The sequence below is a fragment of the Muntiacus reevesi genome, chromosome 1 (genome assembly GCF_963930625.1).
Source record: "Muntiacus reevesi chromosome 1, mMunRee1.1, whole genome shotgun sequence".
In the NCBI taxonomy this organism is placed as follows: Eukaryota; Metazoa; Chordata; class Mammalia; order Artiodactyla; family Cervidae; genus Muntiacus; species Muntiacus reevesi.
Genome location: NC_089249.1, coordinates 120,915,194 through 120,937,996, shown reverse-complemented (window position 1 = coordinate 120,937,996; position 22,803 = coordinate 120,915,194). Strand labels below are relative to the sequence as shown.

The window sequence follows — 22,803 nt, the reverse complement described above, 5'->3', positions numbered from 1 at the left end:
AAAAATCAATTTAGGAAAAAATATCTCCAAATAACATTTTATTTATAGAAGAATATCAACTACAGCTTCTCCAAATGAATTGCGTAAGCACCACGGTGCCATCCCTTCTTGCTCCAGCTTCTTTCACTGTGAAGTGGGAACAGTATGTAAACCGAAAAGGAATCAGGGGTGTGTGGGTTGAAGGGGAGGAGAATGAGGAAAGATACTACCATCTGTAATAAAAGTAGCTTGTGAAAAAAATTGTCCCAGAAAACCTTGTTATTACAGATAATGAAACCTTAATTATGAAGAGGGATTTTAAATTTTTAATATGAATTATTCACAGTAATACTGATAAAATATGCACATCAGACATTAATTCATACCTTTTTTTTTCTTTGCAGTTGAGCTAATAGTTTAAAGTCTTATATTTTTAATGTGGAAAACAGGACTTATGACTGATGTGATACAAGAATCAACACTAGCAGTAAATGGTGAATTTTAATCAATTCTCTTCTCTATTTTTCTTCCTCCTTTCTATGTATTAGTGAGTAATAATGACCCAAAAGTCATAATGCAGGAAGAATTTTTAAAAGTAGCAAAGATAACCCATAAATTGGTTTTAAGAATAAATATGAGTTCTATAAAATAAATGAAAGTGTTAAAAAATGTTAACTATCTTCATTTTGTATTTTATTATTATTAATTATTCAACTTTAAAACAACATAGGGCTTCCCCACTAGCTCAGTGGTAAAAGAATCTGCCTGCAACGCAGGAGACATAGGAAATGATAGGAAATGCAAGTGTTATCCCTGGGTAGAGAAGATCTGATAGAGCAGGGAAAAGTAACCCACTCCAGTATTCTTGCCAGGAAAATTCCATGGACAGAGGAGACTGGCAGGCTATGGTCTGTGGAGCCACAGAGAGTTGGACACGACTGAAGTGGCTAAGCACCCATGCACACAAAGTGACAAAGCATTTGAGATGATTCATTTCTTTCTGAACATGTGCACAGTGAGATGCATATGATGCATAAGAGCCAAAGAGGAGGGCGAAGAGCATGTACAGCCTGCTTGCTCCCTGCCAAGTACTGCACTAGTACATCACTTAGAGGAGACTCTTGGCCATTATTCTTCATATGTTTTCTTCTTAATTTTGATGGAATTTTAAAGCATGATGGCCTAAAATACTAGCCTTGCTGTTATTGTTTGTTGTTTTAGTTAATAAGCCATCTTCAATTCTTTTGTGACCCCATGGACTATATCCCACCAGGCTCCTCAGTTCATGGGATTTCCCAGGCAAGAATACTGGAACGGGTTGCCATTTCCTTCTCCAGGGGATCTTCCCAACCCAGGGATCAAACCCGCGTCTCCTGCATTGGCAGGTGGATTCTTTACCACTTAGCCACCCGGGAAGCCAAAACACATGGCTAAAAGCAGCAACTTCAGAAAGTGGTCAGAGAGTTAGGGGTGGGGAATGCAGCTGCTCCATTCCTAATGTTTCCTCCAACATGGAGATGGATAGACCTTCAGGCCTCTTGCATGCCAGCAAACATCACTGTCTGAGGAGTGATTTCCCTGACTGCGGGACTAGCATGGTCTGGGCAACCCACAAACGTGTTCCTTCTTTGCCAGAGTGCCTACTGGAAAGATACATTCTCTTTTGCTTCCTTTGCCTTTCAATTTCAAGCTCTGGTCCTGGAGAAAAGAGTGGTTTAAAGAGACCTCTAATTTGGAAACCATTAGAGAATAAAAACCAAGGGATCAAGAGCCAAAACCCTTCATCTCTCCTCTAAGTCTTCATATAGACTCTCCATTGTCTGTGTTCACCTGGTGAACTTCCATGTTTTACCCCAAACATCACTTCTTCAGGGAAACGTTTACCTGTAACTAGATACGTTATGATCCCTTAATGCCCAATTCTTCCACTATTAATAATTATCTCACTTTATTTTAATTTCTTGTGTCGTTAATGGAGATTGTTAGCTACATAAAAAGAGGAATTATACCTACCAGGTCCCAAGGCTCAAGACAGGTCTAGCACTTAGTATGTGTTTGTCTTAGTGAAAATGCTCCTTGCAAGGCATTGAAACCTATGTCAACAAGGTAAAAATCAGAGCTAACACGTATTGAGAGCTTACAATGGACAAAGTACTGTTCTAATCACTTTTACAGCAATTCATTTAATACTCAAAAACATTGAGAAAGATATGACCTGTCCATTTCTTTCCAAAAATCTTGAGGCTAGATTCCATAACCATAAACATTATATTTCTACAGGAAAACATGTGAATACCCAAAGCAAGAGACAGACAAAAATAACTTCCTGTCATGTCATTGTCACTGAAAGAGTTCAGGTGGGTTAGGTTTTGCTGCCTAATAGTTTTGAAAGATGTTTTAGTTTTGAAAATGTTTGGATCTCATTTTATAGATGAGAAAATTCAGGCATACAGAAGATAAGTAACTTACCCAAGATCACACAATTAGGTAATGGATAGCAATGTAGCCGGACCCTTGTTCTTAACCACTACCCAGCAATGCTTCATGATTAATTTGATCTGTCCAGGGGACAACAGCAAAATCAGAAGATAATCAAATTGTCTCTGCTTAGATTCAGATTCACCTCTAGGCAAGTAATACTTGGGAAGATGGGTGGAGTCAATGTGTACATACAAGGCTGCGCAGGCATGCCCTCCAGCAGGGCCATGGAATCCATCAGGGGCCAGTTTGCTTAAAAGACCACACAGACGGGGAGACAATGCCTGCACCTCTAGCAAAATATCAACTGAATAATTTTAGAAAGGAAGAAAACAGGCAAGAAATCAGACTGGAATGAGGTAGATTAGAGTCAGTACTATTTGCAATGCTATTTGGTTTTCTGGGTGCTTTGGGGTTAGAAGCAAATGGATGGAAGATGAATAATTTGTGAAACACAAAAACAAATGGTCAGCAAGGTGCCCTTTGGGTTTATCTGTGGACTCAAGTGAGGCTAACTTATAGAATATGGGTGTCCATTTCCTGACACTGTGACTTTTAAAAGCATCATGATCCAACATTAAGCTCTCCAAGGGAAAAAATAAATGGGAGACTCAGTCAATGAAAGCATTAATAAAATGAAAAGATATGTCTTTTCCATATGAAATATAGCACGTTTGAAAGCATAAAGCACACAGACAAATTCATATTTTGCAAGTACATACAGATGTTGAATGACAAACTGCTCCATATGGCTGAACAGTTGGTCCTAAATTAAAATAATGGCATGAGGTGAGGGAGGTTTAGAAATAACATTAAAATCACTACATGCTGCACTAATGATGCATGCAGCAGCTGAGGCTATAGGGTAAAGGCATCTTTGCTGATGCAAAATGAACGGCCCTGTACAGCATCCATGTCAGCCCAAGTGAAAAAGAGACAGAAAATAATAACATCAAAATGCATGCAGAAGCAGCTACTGCAGGTATTTTATAAACTGCTATTTAAAGAAGAAGCATTTGATAAACAAGGATTTCTTAGAATCCTAAAATAAATGTAAATATAATACAACCTTATTATCACTACTTGATATCAGAGAAAAAGCTCTTCAGAAAATTTGGCATTCTTCACCACCCACCATTACTGCAATATTTTCATACTTCAGGTATATTCTTTACAACTGCATTCTTGGGAGAAGGCTAAATTATGCTAGTGTGAAGTTACCATAACATGACTTTAAGTAAGATTAGCTGATTCAATTTTCACCTAGTGAGGATTCTTTTCAGTAGTTTAGTCCCACATCGTTGACCTTGAAATTTTACACCCATTAAGGAACTTTTTAAATAAGGCATGTGGAAGAGTTTGTGTGTGTGTGGCATTCTAATCTGAAAGTTTTACAACGTTCTAATGAGCAACTAGCAAAAGCTTTGATACTGGAATGGAAAAAGTAAGATACATATTTCATATGGTTTCTAAATGAAATTAAGAGATTTAAATAAGTCTTGTGCATTCCACATTTAGAACTCTGCTTGGGACATGGTAGTCTCTCAATCAATACCGTTAAGTGCATGTTTTGATGAGCAAATAAATGAATGAATGAATGAACAACTCTCAAAATCCCCAACAGTGTCCAGTATAGTTCTTGTACAAAATTGACAACCAATAAATGTTTGTCACACTAAATTTTATCACTCACAACCATTGTGGTAGACTTGCAGATATGCCATTTCAATCAACTAATCTCTAAGAGTGCAGTTAGCTGACAGCATCCCCAAATAGGATCAATGATTTTACAACTTCAAGCCAAGTTTAGGCACTCCCCAGACTGCTCCTGGCCAAGGATTGAGCACGGCCGGGATACCAGAGAGAAGCTACTTCTGCCCAGGGTGATCGCTCTCACAAGCAACTTGTGTTCTGGGCTCCCCATCAGCCTGACAGGTGTTACTCAGGACTTCTCTAGTCTGAGCTTCTTCCTCCCCAGTCCTCCTGTTTTCCATTCACTGGTGTCAGACCAATACTGCAGTTAGAAGGCTCTTCTGCCTGCTCAAACTTCCTCCACCTTTATCTTTCTTGTGTGTCTTCTCTCAAAAATTTCTTTCACTTCTAACTCTGTCGTATGTCTTGCTTTCCACAGAACTGAACTGATATAGCCATCCAATAATTATTGACAATCTTAGCACAATCATAGTCCAAAGAAGGATAGTTCTGATTAATCCACATCTAGATGTTAAATTAGTTAAGTTCTTGGCCCTCTAAGTGGGTAACTTTTAATAATACCTAATTCTACTTGGGCTCAAAAAACACGGTGGACAGTGACTGTAGTCATGAAATTAAAAGATGCTTGCTCTTTGGAAAGAAAACTATGACAAATCTAGACAGCATATTAAAAAGTAAAGACATGATTTTGCAGACAAAGGTCCATACAGTCAGAGGTATGGTTTTTCCAGTAATCAGGTACAGACATAAGAGTTGGACCATAAAGAAAGGCTGAGTGTTGACAAATTGATGCTTTCAAATTGTGGTGCTAAAAAAGACTCTGGAGAGTTCCTTGGACTGCAAGGAGATCAAACCAGTCAATCCTAAAGGACATCAACCCTGAATATTCATTGGAAGGACTGATGCTGAAGCTGAAGCTCCAATACTTTGGCCACCTAATGCACAGAACTAACTGGAAAAGACCCTGATGTTGGGAAAGATTGAAGGCAAAAGAAGTGGGTGCCAGAGGATGAGATAGTTAGATAGCATCACCAACTCAATGGATATGGATTTGAGGAAACTCCAGAAGATAGTGGAGGACAGAGGAGCCAGGTGCGCTCCTGTCCATGGGGCCGCAAAGAGTCAGATATGACTTAGCGACTAAACAACAACAATTCTACATTCCAAAGTTGATCCACATTTCTAGGTTTCTTCTTATTTTTCTTGGATGCAGTTTCTTAAGCAATAGCACAAGTATCAAACAGATACTCCAATGAATGGTTAGCATGCTACAACCCAACAGACAAATTTTCAGACCCCTTTAGTCTAATATCAACATGTAAAAGCTTTAAAAAATTTTTTTCAATACAGTTTGCAACTTATTATTATACTGGCTTGTTGTCAAATATTTTTACTTGAAATTTATAAACAATTGAGCATGACAACTTTAAAACACAAAATAGTTTCACCTAATTTATAAATGGTACTACTATCACACACACACATCTTTTGATCACTCTGTACAATCATATCACATGTAAAAAAACAGAACAGCATTTTCTGGAATTTATTTTTGCATAGGGTGAGAGATAATGCTCCAACTTAATTTTCTTACAAATCATCAATTGTTCTAGTATCATTTATGGGAAAATTTATCTTTACTCCATTGATTTCAAATGTCATATTTATCAGGTAGTAATATTTATGAATATTTTAAACTGTTTCTGGGCTATCTGTTTTAATTACCAACTTACTTATCTATCATCTAGGTTAGAAAAAGTACATTGTACTTACAAAAAGATCAACATTCCAATAAAAGGTTCCTATTTTAATGAATCAAGGCTACATACAGTCAGTGACTCGGAGAAAAGGAATTCTGGCCTTGCAGAACGTTTTCAGTCTACCTCTGCTACCAGCTTTGCTACACTCTCTTGGACAGCACTTGGCACATAACACGACACCAAGTTGTCCTTTGTTGAATGAGTTAATGCTTAATTATGGTTTCAGTTTACTCAGAGGAAAGCACCTAATTTCAAAGTTATCATATGATCAGTATCAACTTTCACCTTATTAGCAATACATTTCAGAAAGGGGAAGTGATAGTTTGCCTTATTTAGGAATACAACAGCTTCACTATAGCTACTAAAATAGTACAGCTCCCCCAAAATAATGGTGCAATCCATCTACGGGCCCCTCAGGCTGTTGGCCACTCCCTTCTCCTACGCTGTGAGATACTGTACTATCTCCTCAAATTTCCAAAGCCCCTCCCCATCAGAAGAAAACTTTCACATCTTTCCACCACAGTGCCACAGACTCTACCTTCCCTTCTATTAGAATAAATGCTCCTGGTTAGGATAAACCTTCCTAGATTACTTGCTCAAGGATTTCCTATCATCACTCTTTCCTGTACCATTTGTCTCTTCTGGATCCTTCTCATCAGCAACTAACAATGGTAAATAGCTCCATCTTTTTAAAAAACAAAACAAACAAAAAACACCTTGTCATTAACCCACATCCCTCTCCAGCTACCACTACATTTCCCCTTTCCCTCTACAGCAAAATTCCTTGAAAAAGTGCCTGGACTAGCCATAGTTTTTCCCATTTCTTGAACCTCCTCCACTCAAGTTTTATGCTGCACCATTCCTCTGAATTTGTTATGACCTTCCCTGGTAGCTCAGCTGGTAACCACTATCCTCAAAGTTATCAAAAACAATAGTCAGGTCATCGTGCTCATGTTATAACTCTCATCAGCAACATCTAGCTCAGTTGATCACTCCATCCCTAAAGTGATTAGCTGATGTCAAGGTAACTCAGTTCTCATGATTTTTCAGACATTACTGGTTGCTCCTTCTCAGTCCCCTTAGATTAACCTCTTTACCCCATTTCTCTGATTTCTATACATAGAAGTGGTCCTAGGCTCAGCCCTCAAAACTCTGCTCTTTTCTAATCACACTTACGCTTGAGGTAATCTCATCTAGTCCCAAGGCTTAAATATCTTCAGTTCACTTCAGTTCAGTTGCTCAGTTGTGTCTGACTCTTTGTGACCCCATGGAAAGCAGGACGCCAGGCTTCCCTGTCCATTACCAACTCCTGGAGCTTACTCAAGTTCATGTCCATTGAGTTAGTGATGCCATCCAACCATCTCATCCTCTGTCATCCCCTTCTCCTCCTGCCTTCAATCTTTTCCAGAATCAGGGTCTTTTCCAATGAGTCAGTTCTTTGCATCAGGTGGCCAAAGTATTGGAGTTGCAGCTTAAGCATCAGTCCTTTCAATGAATATTCAGGACTGATTTCCTTTAGGATGGACTGGTTGGATCTCCTTGCTGTCCAAGGGACTCTCAAGAGTCTTCTCCAACAACACAGTTCAAAAGCATCAATTCTTCAGCACTCGGCTTTCTTTTTAGTCCAACTCTCTCATCCATACATGATTATTGGAAAAACCATAGTTTCGATTACATGGACCTTTGTTGGCAAAGTAATGTCTCTGCTTTTTAATATGCTGTCTAGGTTGGTCACAGCTTTTCTTCTAAGGAGCAAGCATCTTTTAATTTCATGGCTGCAGTCACCATCTGCAGTGATTTTGGAGCCCCCCGAAATAAAGTCTGTCACTGTTTCCATTGTTTCCCCATCTATTTGTCATGAAGTGATGGGATCAGCTGCCACGATCTTAGTTTTCTGAATGCTGAGTTTTATGCCAACTTTTTCTTTCTCTTCTTTCACTTTCATCAAGAGGCCCTTTAGTTCTTCTTCACTTTCTGCCATAAGGGTGGTGTCATCTGCATATCTGAGGTTCTTGATATTTCTCCCAGAAATCTTGATTCCAGCTTGTGCTTCATCTAGCCCGGCATTTTGCATGATGTACTCTGCATATCAGTTAACTAATCATGGTGACATATACAGTCTTGAGTTACTCTTTTCCCAATTTGGAAACAGTCTGTTGTTCCATGTCCAGTTCTAACTGTTGCTTCTTGACCTGCATACAGATTTCTCAGGAGGCAGGTCAGGTGGTCTGGTATTCCCATCTCTTGAAGAATTTTCCACAGTTTGTTGTGATCCACACAGTCAAAGGCTTTGGCATAGTCAATAAAGCAGAATTAGATGTTTTTCCGGAACTCTCTTGTTTTTTTGATGATCCAATGGATGTTGGCAATTTGATCTCTGGTTCCTCTGCCTTTTCTAACAGTGACTCTTAAGTTTTGTATCTCCATATACAGCCTTAGCTCTGAACTCATATATAGAATAAAACACTCAACATCTGCATTAGATGTTTAATCAATGTATAAACTTCAGTATGTTCAAAACGAAAGCAAAACACAACAATGGGGAAAACGAAGCCCTGTTCTTTCTCCAGCATACATTCAATCAGTTATCAACCTAGCTAAGCCACCATCAGTTCTCAGCTCAGTTACCCTAAAAACCATAGAGTACCTGGTCTCTACCTCTGTTCTGCCGTTTTCCATTTACCCTAGTTCTATTCTTCACAAGTAGCTCTCATGATCCCTCTAAATTAGAAACCATACTATGTAACTCCTCTGCTCAAAAATTTCTGGTGGTGTTCCATCACTTGGAATAAAACCCAAAGTATTTCCACAACCTGTAAAGCTGTGATCTGATCCCTGCTTATCTATTCAACTTCAACTGTCACCAACACATCACTCACTCTTGACCAGCACAAACCAACTATTCTGTCAATCAGGAAGTAAATGATGTCCCCTATGTCTCATGGACAGACCAGGCTAACTTATACCCCAGGCCTCTGTATCTGCTCTTCCCTCTGTCTAATGCAATGTAGCTATAGATGTCTGCACAGTATTTTTCTCATTTCATTTAGGTCATCTTCTCTCAATTTTTAATCCTGATTTATTTTTCTTCACAGTTCTTAATACCACCATACATTCTATTATATATTGAATTATTATCAAACACCTTAACTAGAATACAAGCTCCATGAGACCATAGGATTTTTTTTGATCCACTTGTTTATCCTCAGAACCTAGAACAGCACCTGAAACATAGTAGATAACAAATATTTGTAAAGGAAACTAGTAAACAAATGAGTAAGTGTATAGTTTGATTATGAATGTGGTTTAACGGTCCTAGTTTAATACATAATCCAAAAGAGCAAAAACCTATTTTGGGGTATCCATTACTCACTTTTCGTTGTTTTACAGAGTCCAATTTTATGAGCCAATATGAAGCCACTTTTGTTTTATGATACTTCCAGTTATCAATGATCTGTTTGAGGGAAGAAATATTAAGAAATTTAATGTAATTAATTTGTGAAATGAAAACACTATTATACTATTTGAAATAAAAGATGCCTACTTTCATTAAAAAAAAGAGTGCAAAGATTTTTTTAACATAAGGTAAAAAAGCTATCTGAATTTAAAGTTTTTCTCTTCTTGCTGTAAAAAGCAAACAACCTTTAATGAATGAAACTCAAACGTCTTCAGGAATATAAGGACTGGGAAGAAGCCAAAAATACAGATTTTTCATTTTAATTCCAAGAACTGTATTTACAACATCATTCATAATAACAAAATATTGAATAGCACATTAGAAAATAGCCTATATATAATTAGGATTCTATTATCCCCTTTTATTTTTTGGTGCAAATATGCAAAATTTCTGAATATTTATTCTAGTTATATACACTATAACAAACAGATTAAAATAGTTGCTGCATAAGTAAACATGTTGTAACTAATCTATTGTCTAATATATTATATCAATTATATAAGCCTATACACATGTTCTTTACAGAACAATCACAATTATCCACAAACTTTAGTTTTACCCTCAGATTATCTAATTTTTCATCTACCTGACTGAAAAATGTAGTATACAACTTACATCTTAAGAAATATAAATAAAATGTCTGGTGCGAAAACACAGGCTCTACTCTATTGAATAAGATAGCAATGTCAATAGAAATATATCTGGCATGTTTTACAACTAATATTCATTTTTCTTCCTTCTCCCTTGATGTAACAAATAGAGTCTCATTTGTAAACGAGATATCATTTTCACTTTTTAAAATGTATATATAACAAACACAAAGCATAATATTTGGGGGTTTTGGTTATAACTATGTTATGATTACAAAATACAAATTGCCATTATTGATTTTTAACTACAGAAGTCTTCTTTTATTATTGTTTTTGGTTTGTTTTGTTTCTAGACAGTGCTTTAGATAGGTCTAACTGCTAAGTCGCTTCAGTCGTGTCTGACTCTGTGCGACCCCATAGACGGCAGCCCCCCAGGTTCCCCCATCCCTGGGATTCTCCAGGCAAGAATACTGGAGTGGGTTGCCATTTCCTCCTCCATTCAGTTCAGTTCTCTAAAGTACTGCTGCTGCTGCTGCTGCTGCTATAAAAAGTGAAAAAAAGCCAACTGCACGGCTGTGGTTTCTATCCTACAACTGGCCACTAGATGGCGCTTTCTCCGGGTGAAAAACAACAACAAAAAAAACAGAAACCAGAAAACATTCTATTACTGAGAAGTTAGATTCTAAGAATGACAATTTGAAAGGATGTTTCAATGAAGAAATATCAATAGAACGTTGAGAGAAGAAATGCTATTTCACTCGAATATTTTAATATCTTGGACCTTCTTTCTAAATCAGGAGTAAGTTACAAACTTTAATGTGAATTTTAGGACTCTGCCATTTTAGAACGTTCCACTGGGTGGCGCAAATGCATATGTAACAAGAAAACACACACAACGTAACATTTCAAAATTCGACTAATACCATTCAAGGTATCATATTCAAATATTTACTTCATGCCCATGGCCCACTCTTTTCCTTATTATCTCATTCCATATTAAATTTTTCAAAATCTTTATAGAAGCAAGCTTAACTTGATGTGTCTTTAATCATTAAGAACAAATAACTATTTAACACTAATTATTTTCAACTTGATGAAGCATCATTAAAATAGGACTATACACTAAAAGATACTTTGCATTACTGATTATAAATGTGATCTAATTGCTCATGAATCATAATAATTCAAATAACCCCTGTATCTTCTTCTAAAGCTTGTGGAGGTCATTCAAGTTTACAATGTCATTGAAGATAATGACATCAGGAAATACATTTTAATATTTTAAGAAGAAGAATAAAAAGGTATGAGCTCCTTGGAATTTTATATACATCAAATACTCACATCTTCTATCAGAATTAATGATTCTGCATCTGATTTTCCTGGAAACCGGATCTTCATATCCTTGAGAACAAATAAGGTCTGACTTGTTAGATCATCTTCTTGTTCTTTTGGTCTCAGTTTCCGCAAAGACTCACTCTTAAATTTGAAAGAATACAGATATTTGGAGGGGGTCTTATTTCACTGTGTCACCATAATCTAAAAGATAGTTCTAGGTAAAAATGATGTGCTTTTAATTGAAAAAATAACAATGAAAAAGGAAAAAAATAATGTTTCTGCCTTTGTTCTTAGCATGAAAATCTTAGGATTAAATGGATATGATTTCCCAAGAGTGTCTGGCATGCTTCCACACAGTTGCATTTTATGTAGCTCTAAATACCAAAACAAAAATATGAGTGTTTAAAAAAGTTTCATTTTCTACATATATCTCAGGCAAGTCTTAATTAGCAAAAAAAAAAAAACAGAAACTTGTTACCAAGTGAAATTCATTCATTTATACTTTTCAGACTCTTTCCTTTGGAAGCAACATCCACATTAAATAAACAAATTAAATTGGTCTATGTGAACGTACATGGAGGTATCTACTGAGTTGGCCAACAAGTTCATTTGGGTTTTAAACCTGATTGAACTTGTTGGTCAACCCAATATTTGAGCATTTACTAGAAAACTTGGTTGCAAAAAAATTCACTGACTTCCTCAATACTGAATCTTGAATTTATGCTAAAGAAAGAAATATTATATATATGTATATATATATATATAAAATACTGTATGCTAATTTAATATACAGAAAACATTACTAAAAATTCTGAAGAATGCTCTAAAGATAATTTACCAATAGCTACTTTTTTAACTTATTTATCAATAGTCCCATTAAGGAAAATTTTCCATGAAACAAAATTCCCCAAATTCAGACACACTGTACAATCAATGCAAATTTACCCTACTCCATGAGCAAACAGAAAATAAATATATTCTCAGTGTTCATCCTTAAGTTTTGTGATAAAGTGAAGCTGGCCTTTTAAGAATCCATATTTGGTTATAGGTGAAGAAAGAGGAACAGTCCAAATTCCAGGAGACGTGAGTTGAACAAAAGAAAGGATTTGATGTTCAATCTATCCTCCTCCCCGCTAATCCCTCTGCCACCTAAATCCTGAGTACAGTGCTCATCTCAGGGGAGCAAAACAGAAGACTTACCATTAGAGAGTCAGAGGAGCTGGCATCACTACTTTGAGGCAGATGCCTCATGTAGGAGGAGGCACGGTTTAAAGAATGTGACCGAGACCCTGAAGTCGGCCGGGATGCTGTTATCACTTGTTGAGCAGAAAAGGGGCGGATGTCTGCACAAGACGGTGACTGAGAAGAGATGGACCGAGGGCAACTGACTGAACGCCTTATGGAGCCTATGGATGATGAAGAAAAGGGATCGCACAGTAGCAGAGTTAGTAGAAGTCCTCCACGGTATTGTCTCTATACAAACTAATGATTAGCAGGGTGATTTCTTGTTGTTTTAGTTGCTAAGTCATGTCTGACTCTTTGTGACCCTATGGACCATAGTCCACCAATCTCCTCTGTCCGTGGGATTTTCCAGGCTATAACACTAGAGTGGGTTGCCATTTCCTTCTCCAGCAGATCTTTCCAACCCAGGGATCGAATCCACGTCTCTTGAACTGGCAGGCAGGTTCCTCACTGCTGAGCCACCAGAGAAGCCCTAGAAGGCTGGCAGGAAGTGTCAAAGCATCGGCATCATCATGAGAATATACATTTAGAGTTATTTCTTCAAGTTAAACAGTGAACATAGTGCAGAACTCCTGTCGTGTATAAAGAATGGCTCTTGTGAGAATAATACTTAAACAGTACTTTAGTGTTCTATTCTTGAAACTTGACAAAAGGACCAGAAGAACAGAAAGCTAACATGTATGGAACATATTCTACAAACTGGGCATCATGCTAGGTGTTACACTATTATCTTTGTTCTCACAGAAACCCTCTGAAGTACAAATCTCTATCATGTGGAGACTCAGAGAGAGAACTTGTCACATGACAAGAAGATTGTCAAGTTCAGTTCTAAATCCTGACTTAATGCCAGCATGCTCCCTTTTTCTATAACATAGACTGGTCACTTATTAGAATCTCTGCAGATGTTAGAAACAGAATATTTTACAGCAGGATTCATAAGGGAAAATGAATAGGGGAGAATGGCCAGGATAAATTGATGTTTTCAAATTTAGGGCCCATGAAAATAAAATAATAATAATGTGTGATTGTGTGCTCAATCATATCCGACTCCTTGCGACCCAATGGACTGTAACCTGCCAGGCTCCTCTGTCCATAGAATTTTTCTGGCAAGAATACTGGAGTGGGTTGCCATTTCCTACTCTAGAGAATCTTCCCAACCCAGGGATTAAACTCGCATCTCTTGCAGTTTCAACATTGGAGGGCGGGTTGATTATCACTGTGACCTAGGAAGGATGCAATTATTGCAATAATAATAATAAACAGAAAAAAAACACAAAGATTATATAGCTGGTTATTTTAAGAGTAGTGCTAGACAGACAAGTCCTTATTCACAGGACAGACAAATTTTAAAAATTAGATTTAAATTACCATAGTAAAATATTTAAATGAAGAAAAAATGTCTGGATCAACGATTGTTATCAGAACAACTAGGAAAAATCATAGAATATCTTCTATGCTTGTGCAAATTGAGAACATTTAAAAGGAGAACTAATTATTCCTGACAAATTTTAATGCCTGACACAAAGAAATAGAATGTTATTTGATACTATCATCTATAACTTTTCTAGCACATATGTTCTACATACCCTCTGCTGTATATTTTCTTTCTGCTTAGGAAATATATCACTCTTCATTAATTAAATAGTTTCATAAAACTCACATGAAGGCAAGTTCAATACCCAAATATTTCTCTTAATTAGCTGTTGAAAAAAATGTAAACCTTTATAAAGGCAATGGACTTGAGCCTCATATTTAGAGACGTATTTCTAAAGGATATTTTGAATTGATGATAAGTCTAATAGTCCTATTTAGTTCTGCAGAGTATAAAAAAGTATACTCATTCAAGCTATAAAAGATGTCAAACAAAAAAAGCTTCCATTTGTTCCTACTGTTAATCGCCTTCTGAAAGTCACACTAGTTTTGAAAGAATGGCACTTCTAAAAAGGGCTGTGTGGAAAACATGCCATTGGTCAATCTTCTTCTAGTAAATACTCATAAGTATGTACTAAGATGTACACCTTGGCCCTGCTTTCTTCAAGGGCTTATGATGATGGTTTGGATATGTATAATCTGATTATAGTTGCAGATGGAAAACAACTTTCTCTTGAATCACAAGAGATTTTCATTTTTCTTCTGCATACATTAGAATTCAGACAGATTAACAAAGTAGTTAGATATGTCAATGATATTTAGGTAGACTAACAAAAAATGGTTGAAACTTTCATGCATAAATTATCTGAGAAAAAATACTTCATACAGTTTTGCATAGGACTACCATATATCAAATCAAAATATATCCTCTGGTACTGTAACGAGTTTAAATTTCCTATATTAACCCTCTACAATAGAAAGCGTTGTACATAAACTGAATTTTTATCCTCAGTTATCAGCATCTCTTTGGAGAGAAAATTCAAGGAAGGCTTGTGGCTATAACATTCCTTAGTGTAAGATTAAAAAGAGAATGTAAGAAATTGAAACTGTCGCTGCAATTCTTAATGGCTATGAAAACAAAATACAAGTAATAAGAAGAAAGATATTAACTGAATTAGACAAGCTTTAAAATGTGAATTTATACTTAAAAACATTTTTAGTACACTCTTTGTCTAATCTCAATTTATTAAAACTACTGGTCTTAGAAGAAAAAAGAATCTGAGTACAAGAACCCTAGTAGTTTTTCTCATCCCTACTCCATCCTCTGCCAGTTCATGCTGTTAGGGATATACACATTAGCCGATGGGAAAGGGGCTCCAAACCCGATTAAATCTGGGCAGAACAACGTCAGCTCCCAAAAGAGACACAGAGCCATGCTTACACAGAGACATACCGAAAGTGCTTAGGAGTCTTTAAGATAAAGGAAACAATGGATAAAAGAGCCTACAAACTCTGAAACAGGTACTCAATAAGCATACACTAAAAGAGTGAATAAAAAATGAAATATAATACGCTACTTCCCCTCAAAACATATAAGCTCTCAAAGACAGGAAGTATTTTTATGGAATAATTTGAAAGTAAAAGAAAGATCATTAAAAATCTTCATATATTAATTCTGCATTGCTCATGCACTTTTCCGTAAGTATGGAAGGCCGAGTTTATCAGGAAGCTACCATATTAAACCGTTGCTGGAGACAGAGCAACAGAGGCTCAGAAGTGTGCTAATGGAGTGATTGAACGCTGTGGAGCTCTGGGACAGTGGAGGCCAAGGCAGTCAGAGAGACGAGTGACAGAGGCTGAGAAAAGTCCTGCATCGGAGGCAATATCAGGAAGCGGAATCCGACTGAGCCTGGGCAACGCCAACGCCACGCCGGACCGCTGGGGATGAGAGAAGGATCACAGACACAACGCTGGCCATTTGGGATTGAAAAGGGAATGAGGGAGAGAGAAAGGGGAAAGAAAGAAAGGAAGAAAGCAGAAAAAGGCAGCAGGAAAGAAGGAAACAGAGAAGCTGCTTGGATCTTCTCCTGAATACTTCCCGCACACCAAAGTCCTGACTGCTTACCCATGATGAAAATGGGAGGGAACAAAACTTCAACTATTTCACAATTGTGCGGCTCACAGATACATTCAAGTCAAATACCTAGAGAGATACACACATTTTTTAAAATAGGGGAGAATATAAAACAAAATGAATGACAGAGTGGGGAATGGAATGAGAGAATATTGGGGCTTAAAAGAGAATGCCCTCAGCAGATAACCGTGAGGCACAGTTTCAGACTCATGAAGAAATTTAGGACTTAACGAAGACTTTGAAACATGGAACAAAAGACTACAGAGATCCTTAAGTCAAACTCCTTTTGTTCTCCATTTGCAGACCCCGAAAGGGATTGTGGGATCCAGACCTAACTGAGGTCTGGCTGGGGAAGGAAGTGGGGTAGAATCTAAGTCTCCTCACACACAAGGGTTCATTTGGCCCAAGGTCTTTTATTGAGTTATTTCAGTTCCACACGTCTTCATATAACAACTAAGCTAGCAGAATTTAACTTACTGGATGGCTGGATTAACTTGTAGTGGTTGGACTGTTTAAGATTATACGTAACTTGCTTTTCTCTTTTCTTATCTTGGTACTCGTCTTTTTCGTTTTCGTCAGACTCTGAAGAGCTGTTGCTACTGCCATAGCTGGTGTCACTACTGTAGTACTTCTGTCTTTTCAGTATCTCGGTACTCTCAGGCATGGAAGACAAAGGCTAAAGTGGAAGGAAACATTTATTTTGTTAGAATTCAGAAAGTCATGCACATGATTAGTGTAGTATTTCCAGTTTCCCACTTAGCCAATAGATGAGGGAAAAGTGGAAAAGGTGGCAGATTTTATTTTCATGGATTTCAAAATCATTGCAGATGGTGACTGCAGATGTGAAATTAAAAGACACTTGCCAAAAAAAAAAAAAAAGACACTTGCTACTTGGAAGAAAAGCCATGATAAAGTTAGACAGTGTATTAAAAAGCAGAGACATCACTTTGCTGAAAAAGGTCCAGATAGTCAAAGCTATGGTTTTTCCAATAGTCATGTATGGATGTGAGAGTTGGACTATAAAGAAGGCTGAGTACTGAAGAATTGATGCTTTCGAACTGTGGTGTTGGAGAAGACTCGTGAGAGTCCCTTGAACTGCAAGGAGATCAAACCAGTCAATCCTAAAGGAAATCAACCCTAAATATACAATTGAAGGACTGATGCTGAAGCTGAAGCTCCAATACATTGGCCACCTGATGTGAAGAGCTGACTCACTGGAAAAGACTTTGATGCTGGGAAAGATTGAGAGCAGGAAGAGAAGGGGGAGACAGAGGATGAGATGTTTGGATGGCATCACCAACTAAATGGACATGAGTTTGAGCAAACTGCGGGAGATAGTGAAGGACAGGGAAGCCTGGTGTGCTGCAGTCCACTGGGGTTGCAAAGAGTCAGACTCAACTTAGAGGCTGACCAACAAAATGTTCAAAATCACTCAATAAATGTGTATACATGTATGTGTGCATGTGTGTTTGTGAGAGAGAAAGGAGGAGGAGAGAAGGAAGAAAAATAGAAGCAAAAGAGGCAAAAAATAAAATAAGAAAGCTACTGTCTGATAAGCCATTATAAGTAAGATAATTCACTATAAACAAAACAGGCCACATCTTAAAACAGTCTATGAGCCTATCCATTTGAATAATGTGCAACAAGAAGCAAGATATTCCTCACATGTCTAACTTCATTATGGACACTTTAAGAAACAAAATTTTTAGTTAATTTTCCATGTTCCAAATTGGCTCATGTCTTTTCTTGGAGGATTCCTACCTCTGACACATAGGGTCTGGTCATAATGGAACAACATTGCTTTTCATTGCCCACACTACATTTTAAAAGGAGATATAAAAATTTCAGTATTACATAATTTTTTTAGAAATTAAATGCTATGTAGATGGGTAAGTTTGTAAAGATTCAAAATGCCATGATATCATGTTCCAGCATCTCTATCAGAGTCATTTGTCACTGAATCCCCCAGTCAATGTGTTTCCAATGATGACAGCTGAAAGAATAAAACATAAGGGAAGTGGGACATCTTCACTTCAGAAAGAACATGCACAACCAAGTAGAGTTAGACAGTTTTGTAACTTAGTCATTTTAAGAGACAATTACACACTCTATATGCCTCTTATTCCTGCTAGGGAAGGTTCCTGCAGTTGTATACTGGTTTCTCGTTCTCTGTTAAATCAAACAAAAATGTTTTGATGTTAGCATACACTGTGATGAAATCCTTGGTTACCCTGGGATTTCATGGAAATGAGGTATGTCCTCTCTTGTAGCAGTGTAGGATGGAAAGATGAAGAAAGAAAAAGCATTTCACAAAGTGCCTAGAATACATAGTAAGCCAAAGCACAGTCTTAAAGACACTGTCTTAGCAAAGGATGAGAAATAAACAAAGCAGGGAATTAATTTAATACACTAAAGTACCAACTTGTGTTTAAGATATGTTCTTCTTTTGATAGTCTAATATTTACTGAGAGCTAATAATGTTCAAAGAGATACACAGAAAAACATTTACCAGTAATACAATCATCAAACACTTTAATAGTCTTGGGGAATATGAATTCTAGAGAAAGGATGTTTCTTCAGAAGTCTAGCATACCCAAAAAAAAAAAAAAAATTGGCACAATGAGGCTTGCTAGTAGTACCTTTCTTCAAGTAGGCAAAGAGCTTTAAAATTTCTTAAGGAACTTGCCTACATAATGAGTTATTTGAGTCTACAAAGAATCGCAAACAGAAATGGACAGCTAAACCTTTGTTTCATACATGCATTTGGGACTAGCTAAATATACATTGTTCAAGCAGTAATGAATAAGAAGTCATAGAAAATAAACTCCAAAGAGTGCCTTAACTACACAATGAAATTTGTAAACTGGTATTGAGTTCTAACACAAACCGTACCATTCATTTTTATGTCCAACTGTATTATGAACTGGGTTGCATATTAAAAATATATAAATGGCATAAAGAATAACAAAACAAATACCAAATACATTCTACCTGACTGAAGAACAATGATAATACTTTATGTGACATTATTTATGTATATACAACTGAGCGACTAAGCCCACATTTATGTATTTAATAGCAAATCAATATTTCTTATATTCTCAAATACTTGAAACTTTGTTTCTCCTAGTACCAGTTTCATTTAACCTTGATTACCTTCAATTATTCTACCAGTGAATACATTGGAAATCAATATTTGGTGTGTGATAACATCCCTCTAAAAAGGAAAGGCCATTTTGAAATTTGGCATACTCCAGACCCTCGGTGTACAGGATGTTAGAAGTTCTAAAAGTACTTTTATTTCAGATTGATTATGCAACATCCAGTACTTTGAAATATTTCTAGTGTTAATAACTACAGGAATTAATCAATTTGTTTCATTTCAAGAAATACATTGTTGCGCTGTACTATGTGCCAAGTCGCTGTAGTCCTGTCTGACTCCTTGCAACCCCGTGGACTGTAGCCTGTCAGACCCCTCTGTGAGTGGGATTCCCCAGGCAAGAATGCTGGAGTGGGTTGCCATTCCCTTTTCCAGGGCATCTTCCCAACCCAGAGATTGAACGTGTGTCTCTTATGTCTCCCTCATTGGCAGGTGGGTTTTTTACCACTAATGCCACCATCGTTAGCCCCGACTATTTGCCTGGAATAAGAGGGGTTGAGAAATACACAGTGTGAATTCTGTCCTCTTGGAGGTAATAGTTTTATTTGGATGATAAGCCTTTTTTCACGAAGCTAAACAAAATTATAAGACAGTAGAAGGGTGACTTAGAGCCTTTGCATTTGCAAATCTTCCACAAATATTTGTGCACCCAGGTTGCCTCACATCTGGTTTGCTAAACTGCTAAATAATTAATATACAAAGTTTAGAAACTTCCCTATATTTTCCAAAATGAAGCAATAACATGAAGGTATCCACTTTTACTCATACTCTAAAAATACATTTGTTCCAAAGGAATTACCAACAACATCTTCTACAGTTCTCTAATATAGAACACCTAATTCAAAAGAACCACGCCTGCCGTCCACGCTTCTGGTCTTCACCAGATCCCTATCTGTCACCAGCTTTGCCTTGTACCCATTTACTCTCCAAGATTCTCACTTGAGTCATACCAAATTCCTTGCCGTTTTTCCAATACTGTATGCACTGTTATACCTCCATGTCTTTGCCTTTAATGTTCGCTCGACCCTAAATGTCCTTCTACCCTTCTTGAATGTTTAGGGAACTACTCAAGACGCAGTTCAAATGGTGCTTCCTTTATGAAGCCACCCATAGTCCACCAATCCCTTTCTTCTCTATGTTGCTGTAGCACTTTTCACTCTCTTAATTGCAGTACCTGCCACAATATACCTTGGGTTTTGGTTCACCTATCTGCCCTTCCACTAGTCAACAAGGTCCCTGTGGACACATTCAACAAATTTAACTAATGGTTTTGAGAACCTACTAAGGGCCAGATACTATGTTCGGTGCTAGAGGTGTAAAGATGAAATACACCTCCTACCTTCAAGGGACTCACAAGCTTATACGAAGGCAAATATATATACAATCTTTTGTCACAACTGTTTTACAAAAGTATCATTTGTGGTACAGCAATAGAAGGAGAGGACAGAAGATCCAGGTCTAGTAAGAGGCATGGGGGAAGATTTCACAGCAGCAACTGGATGAGGAGGGGGTCTCTAATCAATCAAGCAGTGAATCAATTATTTTTTTTAGTAAGCAGGCATGTAAGAAAAATCATGAATGCATGACAGAGCAGGATATCTGTCAGGATGAAGTGATAGTTTTTGTACTGCTGAAATGTAAAGTGAAAAAAGCAGAATGAAAAATCTTTCCAAGATGTTAGGAATTCAAATTTCGCACTCTACTTGCAAAGCCTTTGACATGAAAAGAACACATGAATGAAGCACAGTGCAGATGAAGGCAAAGCAAACACTTGCCTATTTTTGCCAGCATGATTGCTTTCTATGTATTCTTAGAAACTTTAACTGTTTTACCTTACACAAATTTAATATAGGAGGGCTAGGAAAAGATGGGGTTACTCATTAGTATCTCCAGAGTCATGATTTGTCTTATCTAAAATGCTACACATCTCTGAAAATTATACGTCTGGAGATATATGGAAAACTTAGTACTGAGTATATACTGATGGTACCAGTTCTAGGTCTCATTTGACCCTGACTCATAGGGCTTTCACTCGATTCAGGATAGAATCAGAAAATGAGATAAACTAACAAAATGAAGCTTCTCCTAGATACAAGACAATGTCATCTAATTCTATCTTCGCTGGAAACATAGTCCACAAAGTTTCTTGAAAGTGGCATCAGTCATTTGTAGAGTCAGAAAAGTCAAAAGAAAATCAACTGTCCATAGAAGAGTCTACTTTGATAGGAAGTAAGGGAGAAGGTACCTTTGGTCCTCGAGACTTGGTAGTTTTGCCCATTAGCTTTTCATCATCAATTTCACATTGTTCCAGAAGATCCAAAATGTCTTCCTCCTTAAAAAAAAAAATTTTATTAAAATCATGATCACTAATGGACTCCAGAATTTTTCCAAGTTCATTAGTCTTTGTGTATTGTAAAGATTCCAAAAACTATTTAACAAAGATTGTTCAGATCAAATGAGAAATAAAGGATCATGGCAAACTCTTGAAAAAACTTTCACTTAAATATGGTAATAAAAATAGTACTAAGTTGAAATTATTATGTAGTGATAATCATAAACAAATATATCTTTATGTTTTCATAAATTATTAATATCTTAGAATACAATACTTCAATAAATTATCCTGTTGGATACTTTAAAACTTCTAAACGTTCACACTGATTTCTCTAGACCACAATTTCATCAATCATTTCCATATTGATTAGTGTAAAATAAAATTACAACTTCAGACAGAACACTGACAACTGGCCTAATAGGTTCATTTACAATCCAATGTTAGTATTTAGGTAATAGACACAATTTCATGAAACTCAAATTTTTAACTATTGAACAAGGATATCTTTAGAACTTTATGAAAGTTTTTCATTCTATAAGCCTAATATCTTCTCTTACACTCTTCGAAAGTCACTTCGAAGTCAAAGGGTAACATTATGAAAACTCAGGAGCAACAGGAGTTGCTAAAAGTGGTACAGTCAACTGCTTTCATTATTTATTCAACATATAAAATATCATATCTTCACTTATAATATATTTATGACTTATATTTGTATTTCTTTTTTTAAAGGGGGGTTACGAGAAACTAGAAATCTCACTGTGCAATGGAAATCCATAAAAAAGGTCACTCTTCATCCCAACCTGAGATTTAGTTATTAAAATGCCAAAAGATTCTTGTTATAAAGCTTTGATTAAACAACAATCCTACAATGAATTCCAAAGATAGCAGTACACAATAGTTAAAAAGTAAGGAGTTCCACTTTTGTTTGGAGAAAGAAGGTCATATAGACAATATTTTCATCATAAAAGCTAAAAAAAGATGATAAACTAAATAATCATACTTTTTAAGACATCAGAAAGCTATGGATAAAAGTACTGTAAAAGGAATTATACCAGAGAGGGAAAAGTGCTCCTAAGTGAGCAGGGATAAGTGGCTACTTTCCACATTGGGGTCATTTGTCAAGCCTAGAAACAGTTGAGTAGAGAGGTCTCTAATAAGCATAGAGATTCTGCAAGAATCCAGTGGAGTTTTCTAATGTCATGTGGGCTAGTGAGACACCTAGAAGAGCCCCACAGACCTGGTTCTCTTC

At 36.8% G+C, this 22,803-nt stretch overlaps 1 protein-coding gene across 7 annotated transcripts in view; it reads right to left on the bottom strand.

Moving 5' to 3' along the window:
- Positions 1–22,803, bottom strand: part of TTLL7 (tubulin tyrosine ligase like 7) — a 161,346-nt gene that overhangs the window by 33,223 nt on the left and 105,320 nt on the right. For all 7 annotated transcript variants that reach the window (XM_065910221.1, XM_065910230.1, XM_065910204.1 and 4 more), the window contains exons 14-18: positions 21,465–21,551; positions 16,537–16,735; positions 12,513–12,718; positions 11,319–11,453; positions 9,304–9,384 (exon numbers count right to left, since the gene is read on the bottom strand). In XM_065910221.1, the coding sequence (XP_065766293.1) occupies positions 9,304–9,384; positions 11,319–11,453; positions 12,513–12,718; positions 16,537–16,735; positions 21,465–21,551 (708 nt within the window). The remainder of the gene's footprint in view (positions 1–9,303; positions 9,385–11,318; positions 11,454–12,512; positions 12,719–16,536; positions 16,736–21,464; positions 21,552–22,803) is intronic.